The 22,937-nt window shown below is 40.2% G+C and overlaps 1 protein-coding gene across 2 annotated transcripts in view; it reads right to left on the bottom strand.

Annotated features, from left to right (window-relative positions):
- Nucleotides 1-22,937, bottom strand: part of LOC146613138 (receptor-type tyrosine-protein phosphatase mu) — a 164,447-nt gene that overhangs the window by 65,688 nt on the left and 75,822 nt on the right. For both annotated transcript variants that reach the window (XM_085378523.1, XM_085378522.1), the window contains exons 8-11: nt 14,230-14,538; nt 11,856-11,965; nt 5,772-5,973; nt 3,125-3,227 (exon numbers count right to left, since the gene is read on the bottom strand). In XM_085378523.1, coding sequence (XP_085234649.1) covers nt 3,125-3,227; nt 5,772-5,973; nt 11,856-11,965; nt 14,230-14,538 — 724 coding nt within the window. The remainder of the gene's footprint in view (nt 1-3,124; nt 3,228-5,771; nt 5,974-11,855; nt 11,966-14,229; nt 14,539-22,937) is intronic.

Below are 22,937 nucleotides of genomic sequence, written 5' to 3' on the forward strand. Positions count from 1 at the left end.
GCCTACTTTAATATGGAACTGAAATTTGTATATATTATACATTTTTCTGTTTATGCATATGCATTTAAGCTTGCTCAAGGCAAAGGATATGGCAGAAAGAGAGGACTGATTTAGTGGCATGAATGATAAGGAAAGCATCTCAAATCACTTATGTCTGCATCAACATGTACACATCTATTTTGATGTTACAGTGTGAGAAGGCGTATTCTGGCCCTGACGAGGGACTATTGCAAACATTAGTTTAACGCGACATGACTGATAGACCGTTCGCTAATCCTCTTAAAGAAACAGTGTCCCCTCTGGTAAAAATTGTTCCCGGCTATGTGTGTCATCCCCAGAGATTAGAAGCAAATTCCAAGTTGGAAATGTTATACCGATTAGCAATTACACAAATGAAAAATCGACTGCCTCCCTCAGCAGTGACAACGTCTGCCCAGATCCATCTGAAATATGATTTGACGTCAGCATGACTGCAGGATGCTGAAGTGAAATGGACATTTGTTGTCTGTTATGTCTTCCTTTTTAACCTATCGTGTGATCTTCCAGAGCGCTCCCCCTTCCTGTATTACAGCAAAACATCTGCTGTTAGAAACTCAAATGTCGGGAGCTCTATTACCTCCTAAACTCAATCAGCATGCAAGATTGCGTTATCAAATCAAGCCCCGTGCTGCTTTGCTCTGTAGTGCTGTGGATCAGTGTTCTCCCTTGTCAAATCCTTATTTCACAGGGGCTTTAAAACTGATTTCATAAAGTGTTCAATTTCAAAATGAGCCACCCACTACTCTAGAAAAGATGGCTACTCCTGCAACATGAGCAGTAGCGCAAAAATAAGTAACTATAGTGTGAAATTTAACTCCTTGATTAACAGAATCTCTCAGACTGACTGGATCAGCCAAGTTCAGAAGTTTATGACTTCAGGCCATTCTTCCAGTTTCTCCAGGTGCTTGGACATATTTGCAGCTTTCGACGAACCTTAACTTTAAATCGCATCTTAGCCGTCTCACCCTTCTAACCCAAAAGAGATTAGAGAGGTTGTTATTTTTTCAGTCTGGGAGACTCATATGAGTACATTTATCATTACTGTCCAGACAGGAGATCCCAAAAGACCGCCTAACTCAACTCCTCTGAATGGAAGCTACTTTAAAGTCACCTTAAAATTTCAAAGGCATCGTGTGTCACTTGAGCTGGGGGTGGAAAACACCTTCAAAAGCCTGCCAGTATCTTGTCTTGGACCGGCATCATAATCTCCCCTGTTTGCTAACCTACACCACCTCTTTTCTTTTGCATTTCTTATTTATCGAAGCACTGGACGCACACATGAAGGCAGAACAGGCAGTGCACTGGCCTTTACGTCCTGTGAGATTAAAGAGAAGTGAGAAAGCGGGAATAGAAGCGTGTACCTGAAAACCTCTAAAGTTTAGACATGAAGAGGCTTTGCTGTGATCAAAGGATTCCTCAATTAGTTTTGAGGTGTATTTGTGCCATGTACTGAACTCTACTGATGAATTTTTTTAATGGATTGTCTTGAGACTCATTAAACATATATAATCCTTAAAACTAAGCGTCTCTATCAAAACACGCTATTTTCTCTGTATTTAATAATTAACAAGCACTGAATGTGCGAGTTTTAAAGCATTACTGCACAGTTGTGGCTCAGAACAGAACGGGTCTCAAACTAAAGTCGCTATCTCCAAAGCCCAATCCATTTCATCTTTTCCTGAGGTGCACATGCCTTCCAACAGGAAACAAAAAGAGGAGTCCAGCATGCTAATGAATGGAAGCTCCAATTCACAACACACTGTTAATTATAATTAGGGGTTTGTAATTACTCAGCTGAAAGAATGGCAGCCTGCATAAGGCCTTCTGAAGTGTACCTGGGAGAAAATTAAAAAGTGATCACTCTGTCATTCTTGCTCAGACCCCTCTGTTTGGCGCTGGGGCATTAATCTGGGCAGCTGCACATACGGCAAAACATGAGCTGACAAGCCTGACTAAAGATCTCCTGGCTGTAATCTTTAAAGGAATCAGATGAGTTGATGGTGTAAAATTGAGTTTTACAGCAAGCCCGAGTGTTCATTCCCACTCACTCCTCTCAGTCCTGGTGGCTGGAATCACAATATGTTACTGGCCAAGAATATAAATCCGTGCTAAAAAAAATAAAAATAAAAAAATAGGTTCTTCCTTTGGAAAACTTGGAATGTTAATTCACCACATACTTCTAAAGGGTGCATGACAGTGCGTGCATCCAGTGAGCAACCCCAAACCTACCCCTGTTCTTACAGAACCTGTTCTGGCTTCCCACTGTTCAGTTGTGTTTGATGTACTGCCTGGCAAAGCAACTTACCTGGGCATTGCTAGTCAGATGTTTTATTATTCTGTGCACCCCCAACACAGTTGGCCAGTACTAACTATTTAAAGAAGGAGCTCAGCAGATAGATGGAAAGACCAATACTGCACCCATCTGTTTAAGGCAAAGCTACATCCACCTGCCTGGAATCCAAAGCTCAATAATTAACATTTAATATCTTGTTCCTGCCAGTGGGGAGATTATTTTTTAATTTTGCACTTAGCCAGGCTAATTGATTGTCCCGGCTTCCAGAGCTGAGGTACACTAATACAACCAAACAAATACAATTGGAAAATAACAGAAGAACAAGCGAGATGAACTCCTGCCAGAACCCTGCAGCGGCCTGCATAAACCCTAATCATGACTTTTTGGTATTTGAACAAAACAACTGTACCGTTTCTTTAACAATGACTAATAAATGCTGCATCAAGCAGGCAAAAATCCTACATTTCCCCGGAAGCCTGTGATGACTCCGGGTGGGCAGTCTGGTACATAAAACAAGTGCAAAGGGAAGAGATCCTGAAGCTAGGCTCGGCTACCCCAGCTTTGTTCTGATCTTCAAAGGCTGTGCTTCTCTTTCACAGGATCAAAATCCACAAACAAGCAAACTCAGATACATGAAGTAAGGTACTGAATTTTCCTGGCAACTTTCCTTCATGATGAGGCATTGATAAATACAGGCTCTTTGATAGCTATTTGCTGTTGATGATATTTTAATATGCCATTTTGTCTTTTTTTTTTGACTGTGTGCTTGTGGGTGTTATTGTGAGAGCCTACCTGACTGGGGCACCTCTGCTCTGTGCGGGTTTAAGCAGCACAGTGACTGTGCTGTCTGTCTGGTTCAGAGAGGTCTCCTGGTCATATGCTGGCATGGATGGAGCTAAAGAGGAAACCAAGCAGAAGTTTTGTTTTAGTTTATAATATAATATGCAATATAATATTATAATAGGAGATGCATTCATCAGGCATAAATCCTGCTACAAATTCAACATAAATGTATAACTGTAACAAATTTAGCTTTACATGGCTATAAAATGCAAGATAATGTAGTCATTTTGAAACCACAATGTAAAACCATTTTGTATAATGTTCAATTTTTTACCAACGAATATACAATATAAAGTCCTATAATCCATCCCCAGAGATTGTGAACACATTCACCTTATGCACCCACACAATAAAAATTTATAGTCCTGACTTAGAAGTACAGTGGGGCAAAAAAGTATTTAGTCAGCCACCGATTGTGCAAGTTCCCCCACTTAAAATGATGACAGAGGTCAGTAATTTGCACCAGAGGTACACTTCAACTGTGAGAGACAGAATGTGAAAAAAAAAAATCCATGAATCCACATGGTAGGATTTGTAAAGAATTTATTCGTAAATCAGGGTGGAAAATAAGTATTTGGTCAATAACAAAAATACAACTCAATACTTTGTAACATAACCTTTGTTGGCAATAACAGAGGTCAAACGTTTACTATAGGTCTTTACCAGGTTTGCACACACAGTAGCTGGTATTTTGGCCCATTCCTCCATGCAGATCTTCTCGAGAGCAGTGATGTTTTGGGGCTGTCGCCGAGCAACACGGACTTTCAACTCCCGCCACAGATTTTCTATGGGGTTGAGGTCTGGAGACTGGCTAGGCCACTCCAGGACTTTCAAATGCTTCTTACGGAGCCACTCCTTTGTTGCCCGGGCGGTGTGTTTTGGATCATTGTCATGTTGGAAGACCCAGCCTCGTTTCATCTTCAAAGTTCTCACTGATGGAAGGAGGTTTTGGCTCAAAATCTCACGATACATGGCCCCATTCATTCTGTCCTTAACACGGATCAGTCGTCCTGTCCCCTTGGCAGAAAAACAGCCCCATAGCATGATGTTTCCACCCCCATGCTTCACAGTAGGTATGGTGTTCTTGGGATGCAACTCAGTATTCTTCTTCCTCCAAACACGACGAGTTGAGTTTATACCAAAAAGTTCTACTTTGGTTTCATCTGACCACATGACATTCTCCCAATCCTCTGCTGTATCATCCATGTGCTCTCTGGCAAACTTCAGACGGGCCTGGACATGCACTGGCTTCAGCAGCGGAACACGTCTGGCACTGCGGGATTTGATTCCCTGCCGTTGTAGTGTGTTACTGATGGTGACCTTTGTTACTTTGGTCCCAGCTCTCTGCAGGTCATTCACCAGGTCCCCCCGTGTGGTTCTGGGATCTTTGCTCACCGTTCTCATGATCATTTTGACCCCACGGGATGAGATGTTGCGTGGAGCCCCAGATCGAGGGAGATTATCAGTGGTCTTGTATGTCTTCCATTTTCTGATGATTGCTCCCACAGTTGATTTTTTCACACCAAGCTGCTTGCCTATTGTAGATTCACTCTTCCCAGTCTGGTGCAGGTCTACAATACTTTTCCTGGTGTCCTTCGAAAGCTCTTTGGTCTTGGCCATGGCGGAGTTTGGAGTCTGACTGTTTGAGGCTGTGGACAGGTGTCTTTTATACAGATGATGAGTTCAAACAGGTGCCATTCATACAGGTAACGAGTGGGGGACAGAAAAGCTTCTTACAGAAGACGTTACAGGTCTGTGAGAGCCAGAGATCTTCCTTGTTTGAGGTGACCAAATACTTATTTTCCACCCTAATTTACGAATAAATTCTTTACAAATCCTACCATGTGAATTCATGGATTTTTTTTTTCACATTCTGTCTCTCACAGTTGAAGTGTACCTCTGGTGCAAATTACTGACCTCTGTCATCATTTTAAGTGGGGGAACTTGCACAATCGGTGGCTGACTAAATACTTTTTTGCCCCACTGTAGATTAGCACCTCAGTTTCCCATCAATCTCCTGACTAAAAGGCATCCATTTCTTTCACGAGCCTGGCAATAAACCAACGAGCACGAAGTTGACCCTGTGACACACTGAATGACACAACCTCATACACGCGGTACCTTCATGCATAACAGCAATTATACTGTATATGAGGTTGTGTTACATTTTTAACTGTTTTAATATGTTTGCAACATTTTATTTCAATATCATACAACGGTAATTTTAAACAGTCAACCATTAATGTCTGTAGGGACTGTTTTTATATCAGCTTGGCTTATATACATTTACATTATATCAGATGCTGCTTTTGCAATTGTCAGCATTTTGCTTGCTTTTGAAAATAAATTATTAAATTGGGCAATTTGCAAAATGAAACATTAAAAAAGCATCAGTTTTCAAAAATTAGAACAAAAAAAGAACTACAAAATATAAGAGTACATGCAAAGTACACAACAATCCAAGTTTGTTTGAGTGAAAGGAAATAACATTTTGCTTTCACACATTTTGACATAAGACCTCTAGAAGCAATAAGCAGTACACTGCTCGTTTGGCATCGTCCACACTGTAACAGGTCTTGCTGTTGACCCCACTGACCTGAAATCTTGGTGGTGAACTGGGTGATGACAGGGGGGCCATAGCCCTTGGCTGTGCTAGCGCGCAGGGTGAAGGAATACGTAGATCCCGGGTAAAGGCCTGTGAACATGTGGGTGGTCTCGTTACCCAGCTTCACAACCTTCCCACTCTGGTTGGAGAGGTCCAGTTCAGGGTCAAAGGAGCTCACCGCTTTGTAGGAAATCTAGGAAGGAAGAAAATTTACATTCTCACCGTGGCCTCTGGTACTCCGCATTCAGCACTGTTTATCATGAATAAGATTGGTATTCATACCACAAACGCATTTTGCGTTTTAGGCATTTAAGCGACTCACCAAGCTAAATCATGTACACGTCCTTACCATTTTGCGGTTTTGCATCCCAGTCGCGGTGTGTGTGTTATCATACTTTTCCAGTCTTTTTCCCTTCTGCAAGTCTAAAATGCCAAGAAGCATTTTTTAAAAGTCTCATGCTGCGTTTCCTCACTTGCGTGACCCTGAGTTACCACCCTATTTAGGAATACCCATACAGTAAATAATGCAATCATTTCACCAAATACAAATGGATGCTGCCTTCCACCAGTGAAACAGACGAAATGATTTGCACATGTAATGCAAAAAAGCTCTGTGGAATTTGGATTTAATTCTAAAGCCAGTGCTTCAAGCAATTTTTTGAAAGGTCTTGCTTTGTGCATGAGCTTCTGACTTGTCAACAAGGTTTTATGCTTATTTCCAAAATTAGGGAAGTACAAAAGGTCTGTGGAGACACGCTGTCTCATTATATGGGTTAGTATTGTCTGTAAAAGCATAGGTACATATTTTTAAGGCAAAGCTGATGCAAGCTTGTGGTTTCAAGGAGAGAGAAAATATACTTAATGTATTCCTTCTCCATTAATGAAAGCAGGGAGCTCTGGAGGGAAGCATTGAGTGTTTTTGCTAATATCCATTTTGAATAACTGTAAAGTTCCACTTTAAGAAAATGCCTCTGCTCGTAAAGGAAAACCTCCATTATAATTCCAATTAAGGAACACAAAGGGAGTTTGGAGTGCTGCATAATTTGTGTCCATCAAGTTTTGAAATGCTTCTAGGCTTTCTCATTTAGTCTTTGTCTCCAAAATGAGCTTGTGATGCCAAATCCTATATCATAACTTTACAGGAGAGGAATTTGGAATGACTTGTCAACACTGGGCATATGGGCAGGCTTTTAAAACCATAACATAACTCACGGAAAACAAATAATAGAACTTATCCAAGAAGATTAACTGGCCCATTTGACCATATATATCCCGGTTTTCAGACCACACTGGTTTAGATGTGTCTGACAGAGGTAAATGACCGTATAAAGACATAAACAGACATGCCTATAGCACCTCTGAAAAAAAAGCAAAAATAACAATGGAACATAAATTCTATTCGTTTAATTTTGTTTGTGAAAAAACACTTAAAAATCAGTTGAGTTTTAATTGACAATAAGTCAAATATACATTATAAAAACACTTTAGTACAATGCAGTGTATTTTTGTAATAGTTCGTGTTGCCACGATTGGCCGCTGAATTTAAATTAAAAGAAAATCTGCTGTATATCTTTCAGTAAATGTTGGCTCATGTCTGTCAGAAAAGCTGTCAATAAAATAGCATTCACGGAGCACTGGTCAAAAAAGGAATGGGGCTGAAGTCTCTTTGATATCAAGCCTTGTTAGATATATTTCACTTTGAGTTCTTTGATAATGTCAAATCAAAGCAAGGTCTTGACTTATAAGAAGCAACTTCTGGAGAACACAGGCAGAATAGATTCAGGGTTACTTTTCTAAAACCAGACTGGGATGTGGGATGAGGGGAGACACCTGGAGCGAGTCGGCGGCTTTCTAGGTTTTACTTGTCTGTCATCCCTTTTTAAATGAAGTGATGTGAATATTAAACCCTACACTGGATCTTTGGGAAGGCCAGAGAATGTAATACATTTAAATCCTACTCCTCACTTATGGGGCCCTAAACGATCAAGCCTCTTTACATCTTAACAGAACAGTGCTATCATAGTCTTTGTTATGATCCTTTTTTCGTTTCTTTTTCCTTCCATTTCTTGTTTTGCTACCACCACCTGTGTCATTATTGTGTCATTATTTCTAATTCCAAAATTTCTGACTGATTTTGAAGATTATCTCATGTAGCTTTTTGCGTTTTTGTCCTCTTCCTACCCTCTTATCTAATTTTCATCTGCACGTTATGATCCTTCTTCACCGAGGGCACAGTACTATGAAGCAAGCTCAACATATCCATCCTTTTTCTTATCTGGCTTCACTTAGCCAAACATCAGTGGTCACATACATCAACTCAGTCAAGTCAACGCCGGGTTTTCAAATGTAGCTATGAGTGTTCCCATGTTAGTGGTCACATTGGTTGCATAGGGCCAGTCACAAACACGGACAGGTCTGCAGACAGCAGAGTGAAACATTTGCCAAAGAACCTTACAGATCAACAGAAATTGTTCTTTTATCACCCAACAAAACATCAATTCATTTATACGTATCTATATTCTTTGTAGACTGTTCTTTTTAACATCCTGTTCTCTCTAATCTTGAACGTAGGTCTAGAGTTTGTTACTATGGCGATGTACCTCAGTGAATTAAAATCACCTCTGAAAAAATGTGAAATCCAGGTTAAAGTCGACCTAGAAAAGCTGCCCGGCTAAGATCTGAATGCTGCTTTGTAGTAAAGCCCTCAAATGTATGGTTAGCCTGTGGGATTTTCAGGCGATCTCATGTGTCCTGTGTTTCTCTTCATCATCGCTGGTTTCTCCTTTTGCAATTTTCCAGTGTGGACCCGTGCCATTTTGTTTACTGGATTTCCTTTCTCCATTTCTCCATGCGAGTTTTAAAATACTGAATCCTTAAAAAAAAATTATTTTAAATGCCACAAATACCATTAAAGTACTTGGCTCTCAGAGTACAGATGCATTTGTGGTTTCTAGTGTTTCCTGTAGTAAAATGGGAGGCAGAGTCTTTATTTATGGAGCTCTTCTCAGTTGAGGTTTAGGAGGCAGACACTCCCTCGTTTTTAAATTGGGGCTTAATTTTTTTTTTTCTTCTTTCGACACCGATGAATTTGATAAGCTCATAGTCAGGACCAGCCCAAGTGACCCTGAACCATCACTTGGTTATGCTGGTATAGGCCTAAGTTGCAGTGGGACTTCCCTTTACACCGAGCACCTTTCCTCTCTGTCACTCTCCTTGCATTTATATTGCCACTATTGCATGTCATTAACTTTGTGTCTTCTCTCTCCCCCACAGTTTGTACCTCTTCCTTTCTGCTTCCTCCATTTCTCCGTTCTGCACACATTTCTGCCTCATCAGCACCGTGTTTCTAATCTGTGGTTACTCCCCAACCTGAACAGTGCATAAAGTCTGTTTTTCAGTGCTTAACGTTTTTCCCCCTTCATCTCTCCTCTTATTTTAACCAGTTGAATAAGAGGAGGGAGGAACATGACTATCTGACATTTAGTTGAGTCAGATGGTCATGCTCCCTGAGCCTGGCTCTACTGCAGCTTTCTAACTATTAAATGGGAGGTTTTCCTCCCCACTGTCACCAAGTACTTTGCTCAAACTACATCATGTGGCTGCTCTCTACAATATTTCACGACCAATACCAAGTTAAAAGCCCCAAGATTTGGTGATCTATGTCGAAAATTACATTAAATTCCATTTTCTTCTAAAAATAAAAGCTGATAAAAGTGATTCAAGGTGAGGTTAGAAAATCTATAATGCTTTAATGTATATTAAAACCTGGAAATGGCAGGATGTCAGTGACTTATTGCTTTCCTTTTACTAGGCACATTACAATGCTGTTAAGGCTTTAAAGACAGAAATAATAGCTGCAGCATGTAATTGATGGAGTGGGTTCATAAACTGAAATGCATTCGCCTCAATATAAATGAGAACCTGACAAAGTGGCGTTGCAGCCGTGCTATTGGCTCTAAATGCTTTTACCTGTATTATGAAATTTTTAAAAAGATAAACAACTAAAACATGATGCTCTAAAGGCAATTAAGTGTACTGGAAACCCACCATTTCTATGGACATTGTTTTCCTGCTCTCAGCTGACATCTCTTAGTGCCATGCAGCCGTGTGCGAGACATAACACTCCACTAAACACACTTGAATAAACAAGGTCTTGTTATGCTTCTCACTTTAGATCTCTCCGCTTTGATTCAGATGTCCCTGTGCTGTTGAGGGGAAATGTATTTTACATTTCAGTCGTCTTATTGTATGGCAATAAATGGAGCAACATATGCAGCAACTCTATTTGGATTATTCAATCGGCTTTCCGTGAGTGAGGAACGTTTCTGTCGATGCTCGATAACCTAGTCAAAATACCAAGTGTGTGCAAGCGAGGACAGGAAGGAAAATCAACAGAGAAAGATCAATCTGTGGGAAAGGCTGGATGATTACTTCCACCTTAAGCTGGTTAAGATCAATGCGTACATATAGTGTGAGTGTGTCTGGAGACTGTATTATTCAAGACTATGAAGCTCCTGGACAGCGCATACAGGAGCTCGGTGGAGTCTAATGTCAACAACAACTCAGAGCTGATTTGTGATGCATGTGGGTTGTTCATGAATCTAAAATTCTTTAGAGGTCATTCATGTGTTAAAGAACAGAAGATGATAGAAGCTTGCAGTTTAGATGTACAGTTGACCACATTTGGACTGCGCTACATTTAAAAAAGCCTGTTTAAAGCAAGATTATTATGAAAACTCTGAACAAAGTAAATCTTCCATAGTGCTTTGGGTTTAACCTGCTCCACAAGTAGGCTATAACTAAGAGCTAATATGGTTGATCTAATTATAACCTGTTTTACTGCAGTGCATAGTCAAGATGATTGCACTTTAATGACCTCAAAACACAGACCTGAAACATCAAGTAGATTACCGAGGCATAAGTTCACATTAAGTAGGTACTGAAAGAGCCAATTGTGATGATTCTGTATTAATTAAGAGCATAAAAAGACTAATAGTTTAATGCGTAAATAGCAGCTTTGTGAGGCTGAACCAAAGCACATCAGTGCTAACATCATCAGAATAAGACACTCACAATAACAACGCTGACTTACTGATATTTGACATTTACCAGTACCCGACTGGTGCAAAACACAAAGCACTCTATACTCGAGGCTGCCACGAATCATCATTAGCACTAATTCGTAAAACTAGGCAGCCAATTGGACAACAAAAATTTTAAACTAATATCTTTTGCTCAGGCAAAGGACAAGGGATAATCAAAGTTATAAAAATCCATCCTCGGGGCGAAAGCTTAACAAAGAGAACATCAGTGAACACTAATATTATAACTAAACCAATAACCAACCTGCTGAATTTTGCTGTCAGCCCAGTTTGCTCACTTTATAATTATGTTAATCCAATGAATACATTATTTTCTTCCCCATTGTATCAGTAGGGCTGGAGTTAATTCGCATGATTTGAAAACATTAAACTTTGCAGTGCTTAACAAATTTATTAGACCACCCGTCATAAAAACAAGAGAATAAATATTATGAATCCTAAAACTAAAAATTACACCATTACTAACTGACTCCGTGTTTTTACAGCCGTGTTTGAGCCGGCACACTGGACTTCAGAAATTAATCGAGCGTAATGTTCTACCACTGAAACAAAATTGTCTGTTCAGGTAAGCAAGTAAACAATTGAAATGCAACTGAAAACAACAATTTGGCATCTTAATCAAAAATTTATAATGTGCTTTACTGGTTTTTCCACTTTTGTGTGAAACAGTAAATTTGAAAATTCATGGAGAACAGTTAGGTTTTTCCATTAAAATACATTTACATTAAATAATTTGCCTAAATCAATTTTAAAAATGATTCAGGTAAATAGCAATATTGTTCATTTAAGGCGTCCTTGGCATAAACCTACATTAGGTGTGGTCTAATAATAATAACAATAGTAATAATAATAATAATAATTAAATGTGTTCAAGGCAAAAGGCAAAAAGCCATGAGCTAAATCGAAGGAGTCTGTTTACTGTTCGAAAGCGTGGATAGTTTCTTAAGCACGTTGCTAGCGACTGTGTTAGTACCTCATACTGAGTGATGATCCCGTAAGTCTGCGCCGGTTCTCTCCACTTCAGGATGATCTTCTCCTCGTAGGCACTGCCCTGAATGGACTCCAGAGGAACCGCCCCAGGCACTGTGGGAAATGCGTACATGTGGTAATAACTACCGAATTAAGCAGTAGTTTACTTTAGTTTTGTTTTTCAATTATTCTTTTAATTGTTTTTTACCTTATTCTACGGATTAGCTTTTAACTGACCTGTTTTTTAATTTATTTTTTTAAAATACTGAAATTGATTGACTGCTTTCCAAAAACTGAGTTGAAATCTTCAAGGACTGAAACAAGTTTCTAAAAAGTTTTCTCAGAAGGATTTTCTTGCCACATATTTGACACTTTTCACCTTTCTTAAGTTAAATTATTGCCAATAAAAGTTGATGAAAGCAGCTGTAGCCCTTTCCACTATGATTTACTAAGCAAAGCACCTTAAACTAATGTGCATACCAAAAAAGGCTTTTCAAGGATGCACGCTAAAAATGTGAGAAAGCCAACGTCAAATGCAATTTTTTAAACTGGAATTTGCAAGATTATTTGAAGTCAGTGTTACTCAAGACACTGTTATACATGTTTTACAGCAAACCTGAACACTTTCTTACAGATAGAAATGGATAGAAAAGATGAAGTTGTAAACCCACAGGAACAGCAGGAATCTTAATCTTTCTGCAATGTTTACTTGTACTGAGATACTGCCAAAGAGATCTAGTCCTTTAACCCCTCATGTGAATTGCTTTCATTCTTTAAGCGAAAGAGACTGATGTGGAGATGTACTTTTTTTTTGGTTTAAAGATTTATCTTGAACACAACTAGAGCTACACCCTGCCTGTACACTTTCTCCCATGGGACCCTAAGCACACAGATACACATACAGAAACACATATCGGTCAGATACTGAGAAACAGTTGCCACTTTCAAGTTTCCAACCAGAGATATCTGAGCCAGACATGACTCTTTTCTACAGCTGAGCCTGTTATCTGGCGGCCGGGGTTCCTTGAGACTTCTGTAGAGTTCATTTCCTGTGTCTGCTGAGGCAACAGAGAAGATCTTTCATCTTTCAAGGAGGTGAAACAACTATCCGACACAGAGGCTTACTGTCTGACTTCTGTGCTCTCCTGAAAAATATTTGGAATATCCCAGACTTTGTTTGTGGCTGTGAATTGGATGAGAACCTACACATCCTAAAGATTGAAACATCAAAACTGTAATAACAAAAGCAAGTTGTTCAGCTGTTGAAGACACATTTTCTTTTATTAAATGTTAAGAGAAAGTGTGTTAGCGTGCCATATACATACATATACACTGACTGAATTTTCTACAGTAGAATCCAGTAGTAAATTCAGTCAGATCCATCATTTTGAGAAGTAAAGATCAGATTATTGAAAGAAGAAATTAAATGCAAGTCTTTGGGGGGGTTGTTTTTTTTTGAAACAATGACAGCTAATATAGTACATGTCTGTGAACAGGTGGCGACACAACATCTCCACATACACAGCCTACTAATCTTAGAGCCTATTTCTTAAGAAAATAAGACTTTTAAGCTATTTACATTTATACACACTGTTACGACCCAAGGTGACCCCAGTGTGAGGTTTCCTGTGTGCTTTGTGGTCTCTCTGTGATGTGATTTGATGACAGAAAAACTGGCCAGTGTTCTGCAGGGCTATTTAAACCCCACCTTCTGAGGCCTTGCTTCATCTCTTCTTTTGAGTTACTGTTACATGCACCACTTTACACCACTGACATGGACTTACACAAATCATGATTATTATAATAAACCCCTGGTAATCCCTGTTCAGTCGCTGGCATGTCTCCATTCTTTGTTGTGGCCTATGAGCAACTAAATTTTGTCTCATTTGTTGCATAGTGAATTTAACACATCGGACTGTAACAAATGCCACGTCTCTACCCCCAATGTCAGTATCACAAATCCAGTGATGGAACTGGTGTTTAGCTCAGTAGGATAAGAAATGGGGAAGCTTGAACTCACAAGTATGAGTCAGAATTGAGGTGCACGGTTATTTTTTTCCTCCACTGTTGAGAATGTTGAAACTGCATTTCGTTTTATTATAAATTATTAAGCATTAATAGAAAATATTTGTCTCTCTGAAGTTAAAAAGTAAATTAAATATGTCTAGATGATGTTGAAGTATCTTGAACTGATGTCGGCATAATTTCCACAACTTTCATTTTGGAATAGACATTGACAAACACAGAAATGTCTGCAATGTCTGGGTTTCAGTGAGTTTTAGAATGCAAATATCATCTAAAAGTAAAACTATTTTTCCTGCCCTGTAAGGCTTTATAGTTGAGCTAAGAAAAAAAAATGGACTATTGATGTTACTTACCATCCTCATCGGTCTGAACCTCCAGCTCTGTGCTCTCCTTGACACCCTCCGGGTTGCGCAGCACTAGCTTGACGCTGAGGTTGGTGAATGGAGAGAGATTGTGGATAGTGTGCTGAGGATCGCGACTCTGAGTGTCATAACACACTTCCTCACGCGTCTCCTCCTTGCCGGCTACTCTGTACCGGTACTGGACGGTAAGGTTATAGCTGTGGCAGCGGGTCACGTTATAGCCCAGAGGTTCCCAGCGCACTGTAACCTGTTTGGACTGGATGTCCACCACTTCCAGCCTCCGTGGGCCGTGCATAGGCTCTGGCGAAATCGAAAGAGAAGGAAGTGTGAACTTACATAAAGATAATCAATTGGGTCATATTAAATGCCAGGTGTTTCAGGCCAGATGCAATAAAATCAAAATTACTGAGGTTTACGTGGGTTAGAGAAAGCTCCTTTTCCTTTGGGCCAAAAAAAAAAAAAAAAAAAAAAAAAAAAAAATCCAGTAGTCGATTTTTCATAACACTTTCATTCATATTAAAATACTACTTTTTTCTGTTTATAGTTCATATTTCCAGAAAATATTTTAAAATTTCAAAGGCACAGACTGATACTGAGCATTGCCAAATCCCATTACCGTTGCTAACTTGGGCTCACAGCAACTAAAGGCACCAAGACACCACAGGTCTGTCACTGGAAACCCTCAGCAGGTGGTGTATCATCCCTTCAGAGCGTGCCATTCCTCTGCTTCTTCTGCCTTGTCCTCCGCCTTTTCTACTCTATTTTCCATCTCGCCCAGTGGCGGTCAGCTATTAGCACCACACTGATACAGAGTCAGCCAACCTGTCAATCCAGGCAGGACACAACCCCCACCGCTATCCTATCACCTCTAATCACATACACTGTCTCCTTGCCTTTTCTCTTCCACTTTATCCATTTTCTCTCTCCTTCCTTCTCTCTCTTTCTCCTTTCCCCACCTATTTTCCCCTCTTGCACTCCCTCTCTCCCTCCTTTCCTACGGGAGGAAAGCAGCCCAAGCACAAGGTAATGGGATCAATTTCCATTCCAGGTTAAATTCGCAGTCCATTTCTCTGGAACTTAACACTTTACCACCTATTAGGAAGAGCCAGAGCTCAATTTCCCCGTTCCCCAGGAGACACAGTCCAGCAATTCAGAGGCGGCCACGGCAGCCATGTTTAACATTCTAGAGATGTGTGAAGGGAGACTGGACTCAGGCTAGAGCACGGTGTTCATTTTTACAGATTGTATGAAAGACAGAACAAACAAGCAAGAAACCAACAAACACTGTTGGCATTATGATCACAGACGTTTCTTTTTGTTATCTTCCGCTATCCAGCGTATTACTACTGCGATAAAATGTTCAAGGTTTATCGAGAATCCTTTCAAATGATCTTGCAGGAGTTTGAGTAGTGCTATAGAAAATCTACAAGGTAGAAATGAACGGTTTCAAAAAAATTAGGTCATGACATGTGAAAACTCGGGCCTGTACAAGTGGAAAAAGGGCTCCTTGATGAATGAAAGATCGAACGCCTGCCGATTTCACGAGGAGAAACAACGGATGTGATTTCTCCTGCACTTTTACAGACAGGATGAAATAGCATTAGAAGAGCCTGAAGGAGACAGAGGAAGAGCAGTTGAAGGCAGATTGGGAAAGGGATGTCAATGTGCAGTATATAGTACATGAAATACAAAAGGCTACAAATGTGATGCCTCACAAAAAGGCATAATCTCCTTCCAAAAGGGAAAAAATGGCATCTATGATATATTCAAGACGGATTTGCTACTATAGTTCAAATAAAAGTAAACATTCCACTAAAATTCCTCATTCAGCACACGTATCCAACAGCTTTAATCGTGACTTAACAAGCAGTTGAGAGAATATAGAGCTATCTGGTGTTGGTTTACTTGTGTTTTATCATTTCTTAGCCTGAATTTTACTCTGCAGCGAATGTCTTACTCTGCCACTAAAATGCAGTAATAATATAAAAAGTGGTGTGATACTTAAGAAAATGTAATCACACCCTCCAAAAACAAACAAACAAACAGACAGACAAAAAAAAAAAAAAAAAAAAAAAAAAAAAAAAAGATTCTAAGGAAAAACTGGGAGCAACTGGCAATGAGAAATAGGCTTCTTCACTTGATTGCAGTGTTGGGAGAGCCATCCAGAAAATAGAAGTTTAAACCCCTTTATTTGCGGAACTATCTGTTGGCCGCACTCTGTAGGCAACGGTTACACTAAAAGCACAGAGAATTGCAGGGTGGCCAGGCACAGAAATCAAATTAAACCAGATGCTCTCAGAGTTACAAATGCACCAAAGTGTGAATCTCAAACAGACGCGCACAAGCGACTGAGAGTTAGTCTCATTTCTGGAGCGTTCAAGGAGAATGTCACACTCCCATCTTTGTGGAACATCATAGATAATGTCCACTGCACCCTAATTCGGGCCAATGGAGAGCTGCCAGGATGGGAAGCACTTGTGGAAAATATAACTGTGCTGAGAAACAGCCGTAGCCCCACGAAGAAGGGACATTAATTTATTTGTGTCTATTTGTTTTACTGGGGGTAGGATTATTAGACGTATTCTTTTTATTTTTGGGTGTACAAGTCGCAGGAAAGATACACAAAAGAACATCGGCCGTTTGGAAGCAGCTTTTATAATTATTCTATAGCCTCTGCCTGGTGTTTTGTAGAGAAAAGGCTAATTGTTTGTTGCCCCACTGGCTCCCTGTAGTGCAAATGCCAGCTGTCTGAGGGAGGCAGTAAAACGAGAGGATCTGTGGCAGAACTTGTAACCCATGATTCAGAATGACTTCATTGCTTGCATGAACAACAAGGTGCCTTATCCGTTTTAGAGCCCGGTCATGGATGACTTTGAAGAAAGAGGAAAAGGAAAAAAAACGCTGTGCATCCTCCTCCCTCACTTAATCTGAAATGAACAGGTCAGGCTGAATGGCTGATATCCTTTATAAGTCCCTTCATGAATAGATGAAGACCATGCAGCCATTCTCAAATGGGCCCACAGGCCCGTGAATGACAACTGATGAGATGAGCCTATTACCCCAGTTTACTGTGGCTGCAAGTTTAGTTTTATTGACTGAACAGTAAGAGGCTCAGTATCAAGAGCACAAACAGAAACAACAACAAGGAATAATAGGGCTAGCTCTGAAAATCCATACCATTTTTTTCCTCCCCACAATGCTCTCAAGCTATCACAGTCTCAGGGCGACATTGGGGTGAAAGTACTAAAAATATGACTCCAATATCTCTCCAGTATGGCAGATATTTCTAGTGGAATAGAGTTATAATAATGGCTATGAAAGCATCCCTTGGAGCAGGAAATTACTGAGGTCTATCTTATGCCAGGGCACTCAGAATGAGCTCCAGTGAGAGCCAGATTGGTATTCCAAGCGGTGGACAAATTATCACCTGCCCCACACTCACCGATGTAATTGAATAATTTGAACTTGACATTTACATAGAACTATTAGTGATTACAGTCTGACATTTAAATAATGTTTTTAGAAATTATCAGCACATTATTGCGTCTTGCTAATTTGATTGGGCCCTGCGTACATGCTACTGCAGCTCATGCGATAACATGATTTTGCCAAACATTAAATAAATAAAAAAAATTATAAAAACAACAACAACAACAACAAATAACCGCATGTTGCAACTGGCTGTCCTAGAGGGGGCTTCAAATGGTGCACTTAGCCCCTGGGAAGAGCAAGACATTAGTCCTGGATGAAAGGAAACAAATTGGGCATGTCTGGAGCACAGCCACTTTACTACTAGATGAATGTGTGTGTGCGGGCGTGTGTGGCTGTATAAAGGGGACCATGTGTGTACTCTTGTGTGCTTACCATCTTATGAGTGTAAAAGAGTTTCCATATGCGTGCACAGCAGCACACGTCTGGTTTCTCAGCATCTTTCTGGCTATATGTACAGAAGAGCGATTTACTTATCAGATTTTCCTCAGGCTTCGCAGCATACGAGCCATTCGGAAAGCCGGGATCTTTATCAGATCCACATCGATTAAGAGAAGAAAAGCCTGATGCTGGCTTAGACTTCCATCTACCTGCTCAGCAAACAGACCCAGAAGGGGGGGGGGGGGGGGGGGGGGGGAGAAAAGCCTGTTTCCCCAGTGATTAGAAACCCCCAGCAAGTCAATGTGGCTCACTTGCCTGTTCACCGTCTCATCAGGCTGAGGAAGAGGAGGGGAGTGCTTTGACTTTCACAGGATGGCCCGTAGATGGTCTGATTCCTTCGCGGAGCATGTCAACCGGAGCTTGTCACAAGAAAGTACAGCTGTTGGAGACGGTACCAAAACAACTTGATGACGGTAAGATTAAATCCCGTGTTCCGTTCTAGGCAGTCAGGCCTGGTATTGCCGTCACTTATCTCTCTCTATTTTGATTTGTTATTCTTTCTGTTGTGTTTGAGCTGGGTGGGCTGGGAAACAAGCACATTTGTTTGCCTCTTTCTATTACATCTCACTGATAGCACTATGACTATAGGAAATCATTTTCATATCCGACAGAAGCAAGCAGTAATGATAGCTTTTGATAACCGGCAATCAAAGCTCCATCACCCTCCTAGAGTGCTTCTCTATGCAATCCTCTGGAGGAACAGAACGACTGTTTGACTCTGTGTGTGTATGTGCATGCGTGTGGGAAGAGATGGAGGGAGTCGGTGTGTGGGTAGATAGGTGGGTGAGGGGACTGGAGAAAGCAAGCTAAGACAGAGAAGGGGTGGAAATGTCAAGGTCTTTGTTGCCATCAAATGCAACAAGTAAAATTAGGCCTCAGAACTGACGTGTGTACACATATTATAACTAATGGCACTTTAAAAGGCACTGTACATGGACATCTTGTGATCCAATACAAGCATTAGTCAGAGACAAATGCTTACATGCTCAGGACACACACACACACACAGCTCAGACACCTTGGAGGCGTGGATAATCACAAGGATTTATTGAATGGTGGTGGTCGCTCCTCACTCTATCAAGTCCTTCTTTATAGGCCCAGTGATAAATGAGACTGCCATGATGGGCGAGTGTGAGGGGCGGAGGGGCCTACAGTGCTCTGGATCAAATTGAAACCACCGAATGAGCCCGGGCGCCGGACCAGGCCAGGCTGCCACCTTGTCTGATGAACCCCCTGAAGCTGTAGGGGTGGAGATGAATGGGCGAATGCTTTCCTTTTCACAGAACTAAAGAGAAGGGGACGGTGAAAGTAAGACATTCTCTACCAACACAGATGATGTACGACAAGATTCATGACTGTCAAGGCATATCTAGTCCTTTCCTGTTTTTGTAAACAACCACGCTACTGTATGCTGGCCTCAAAATGCCAATAAGCTCAACGGCTTGAAAAGAGAAAACTAAGAAATACTGATTTTGTGTGGAAATGTCAAACTAAATATTCAGTTTTTGGATTATGCTGACATGCTGAAGATATGTCGTCTGACACAATGGAAAGCTGTTTATTACTACACTTAATAGATACAATATTCTACACGACCTGACTGGAAGCCAGAGGGTGGGGATGAATATCATTTAATTGTTCCAGATATAAAAATCCTCTGAAGCCGCATTTAGGTTCATGCATTGATATACAAGTCTCAGTTCTGGTTTATATCAGGGGGGAAAAACAACATAGTACATTAAAAGCCAATGCAACTATTGTTAATGTAGTTTAATTCATAAACACTATTTTAATATAATACCAGTTCACACTATAGAATTATGCTTAAAACATAAGTATACCATACTTGCAAACCTTTAGCCAATAAGCAGTCAACGACTAAGTCTGTGAAAATGCTTTTATATAATAATAATAATAATAATAATAATAATAATAATAATAATAATAATAATAATAATAATAATAATAATCAAACAATGATAACAACAAAAAAGGCCAATTTTTATATACACAAAATCAACAGACAAGAGAAATCTTATGAATGGAAGAAAAAAAAAAAAGTGTATTTCCATGGAATCAATACAGGTTATTTACTACCATCATGTGTTGTAACATTTGGTCAGTGCAGTAGTTTAAAACCCCCCCAAAAAGCTCAAATGAAGCCTGCAGTTATTATACATTGACTGTAAATTAAAAGAACAAACCTGGCAAGTGTGCGTCATGAGGTGAAATAAAGTGCAAGTCTACAAACCGGATGAAAACAAATGGGCAGCCAGTTGATGGAACGAGCAGAGGCAGCTGAGGAGGAACTGGTTAAATCAATCTTTCATTTTGTTTCCACCAATATGCTGTGCAGTGATTGGGGTCAGGGTGACAGGCAGAATGACCCCCTCTTCCCTCATCCGTCTTAACACATACATGCCCACACACCCATCTCTCCTGTCAGAGCAGACTTTGTCTTTTGTGTTCAGGTTTCTCGGAAAATGGCTGCGGATAGGGCTTACAAATGGGAAGAACACAAGCCCTCATTTACCAATGGGGACGCAATCTCTACAGGAGCAGTGGGAGGTTACCAAGGTGATTCTTCAACTTCAGTACTACCCAGATGGCCCTTGTGCCACTGTCATTTGTCGCTAAAAACCCACATGTGTCGTATTCAACTCAGGGTGTTACCCACAGTGTAAATCAAAGTGAAGCGCTTGACTTTGTGAAATGGTTGCTGTGTTTTCTGAGCCACCCACTTAGGAGATATGAGATCCAAGATCTAGCTATCTAGGTGGGGGAATAGAGGGAATAAATCGCAACCCTTCTGACATTCATGTCCTTTAGTTGAGGAGTAGACGCAGAAATGTTCTTGAGTTAGAGTTATACAACCAGACTGAGTGAGTGCTTGTTGGATGCCTAGGAAGGGGAATGGGACATCTATAATTCAGCAAAAGGATGGAGAAAATCTGTGACAACAATTACAGCAGATAGATCATGAATAATTAATCAGGGAGAATAGAAACATTTAAAGACCTCGAGAAGCATTTCAGTTCAAATTTAAAAACCGCAGAGAAAAAAAAAACAAAACGTAAAATCTTCCTGCCGAGCCTGACTAAACTACCGCTATTTATCATCCTCCTGAGGCTCAAGAGTAGAGGTTACTAACAACCTCGAAGATAATTGTTTACGAGGAGCTGAAGAAGCAGCTCTGGACTAGAAAGAGACCGGGTTTATGTGGATATCACCACAGTATCATTTATACACATCTGTTCTCAGGACTTTCAATTCTTCCCTGTCGAGAATAGATGGATGGAGTGATGAAGGTGAGGGAAATGGTAACAATAAGAATAATAATAATGAACTGGCTATAAATGCAAATCTTTCGCACACTCGTTCCTTTCCCACAGCAGTTGTTTGAAGATGTGTCCTTGAGAGGAACACAATTTACCTTTTGCAGCACCAATATCATAGAGCACAATTCACCATTCTACTTCCAACTGCCTGTGATAAAAAGACTTTTATTGTGGTCCTCCTATAACCTTCCTGCACACCCCAAACTCAATCTACCCTGTTTTCTCTGACTGACAAAAGGACACAAATTCAATGGGCCTCAAACTAAGGCTTTTCATTCGCCTTGCAATAGGCAATATATAAACCCTATAGGTCACATGACTGGCCGCTATTGTGGGTGACAAACTGGACCAGTGTTATCTGAGATAGTAAGGTGAAGTGACTTTCTATTCATGGCTCAAGGCAACAATAGTGTTAATTAGACACACGCCTGGCAAACAATTCCTTTCCTTTCGGGCTGCGAGAGACAAATCTGCTTAATCTCAACCTTAGCTAAAAAGCAACCATCATGAAGGGATAGATCTCACCGAGGAAAATTGCCCTGTAGACATGCATAAAGCTTCTGACGGGAAAAATAGCAGTTACATCTGACAGATCATCACTCTCCCTTTGTTGACAAAATGTTTGGTTAGACAAGAATTGGCGAGGCAGAATATAGTATACCGATTCAGTTAAGCGTGACTGCAAATGACAAAAAACGATGACGTCAACATGCTTAGCTCTACAGCAATAATATCCTCTAATTTGGAAAACTACAAACATTTTTCTGAGAAGGGTTTGTTCATTCAGTTGAATTTATATTAACCTTTATCTTAACGTAAGGCGTTTAAATAGATGGTGCTGTGAAAAAAATATAATCCTGATTTCTTAGTTTTCTGTATATTTATCAAAATTCTATGTTATTCAGAGATAACCTTTGTCAATACAAAATGCAGTTTTTCAATGATGGTTTTATTTATTTTATTTCCAAACTATCTTGGACCTGTGTGAAAGGGTAATTGCCCCCATGGTAAATCATAGATAAGTGTGATTAATCACAGTTTTGGAAAGCTGAGTTCAATTTCATTAGCCACACCGAGGCCTGGTTATGGCCAGATCTGTTGAATCAATAGTTAAATAGAACCTGAGTGACAAAGTCAAGTAGACTAAAATCTCAAAAAGCAACAGATCATGTCACGATCTAAAGAAACTCAAGAACAGAAGAGAAATGAATCTATCGGTCTGGACTAACTATCTATCATTAACTATGAGTCTGGAAAGAGTTACACAGCCATTACAAAGGCCCTGGGACTCCAGTGAACCACAGTGAGAGCTATTATCTAGGAAAAGAAAAAGAATAAAAAAGAAAATCAAGAAAACTTGGAACTGTGGTGAACCTTCCCAGTGAGTGGCCGGCCTACCAAAATTATTTGAAGAGTAATCAACAATCCATC

This window comes from Diplotaxodon limnothrissa, linkage group LG18 (genome assembly GCF_057381915.1).
Source record: "Diplotaxodon limnothrissa isolate DT_005_m linkage group LG18, D_limnothrissa_male_GT1.1, whole genome shotgun sequence".
Classification (NCBI taxonomy): Eukaryota; Metazoa; Chordata; class Actinopteri; order Cichliformes; family Cichlidae; genus Diplotaxodon; species Diplotaxodon limnothrissa.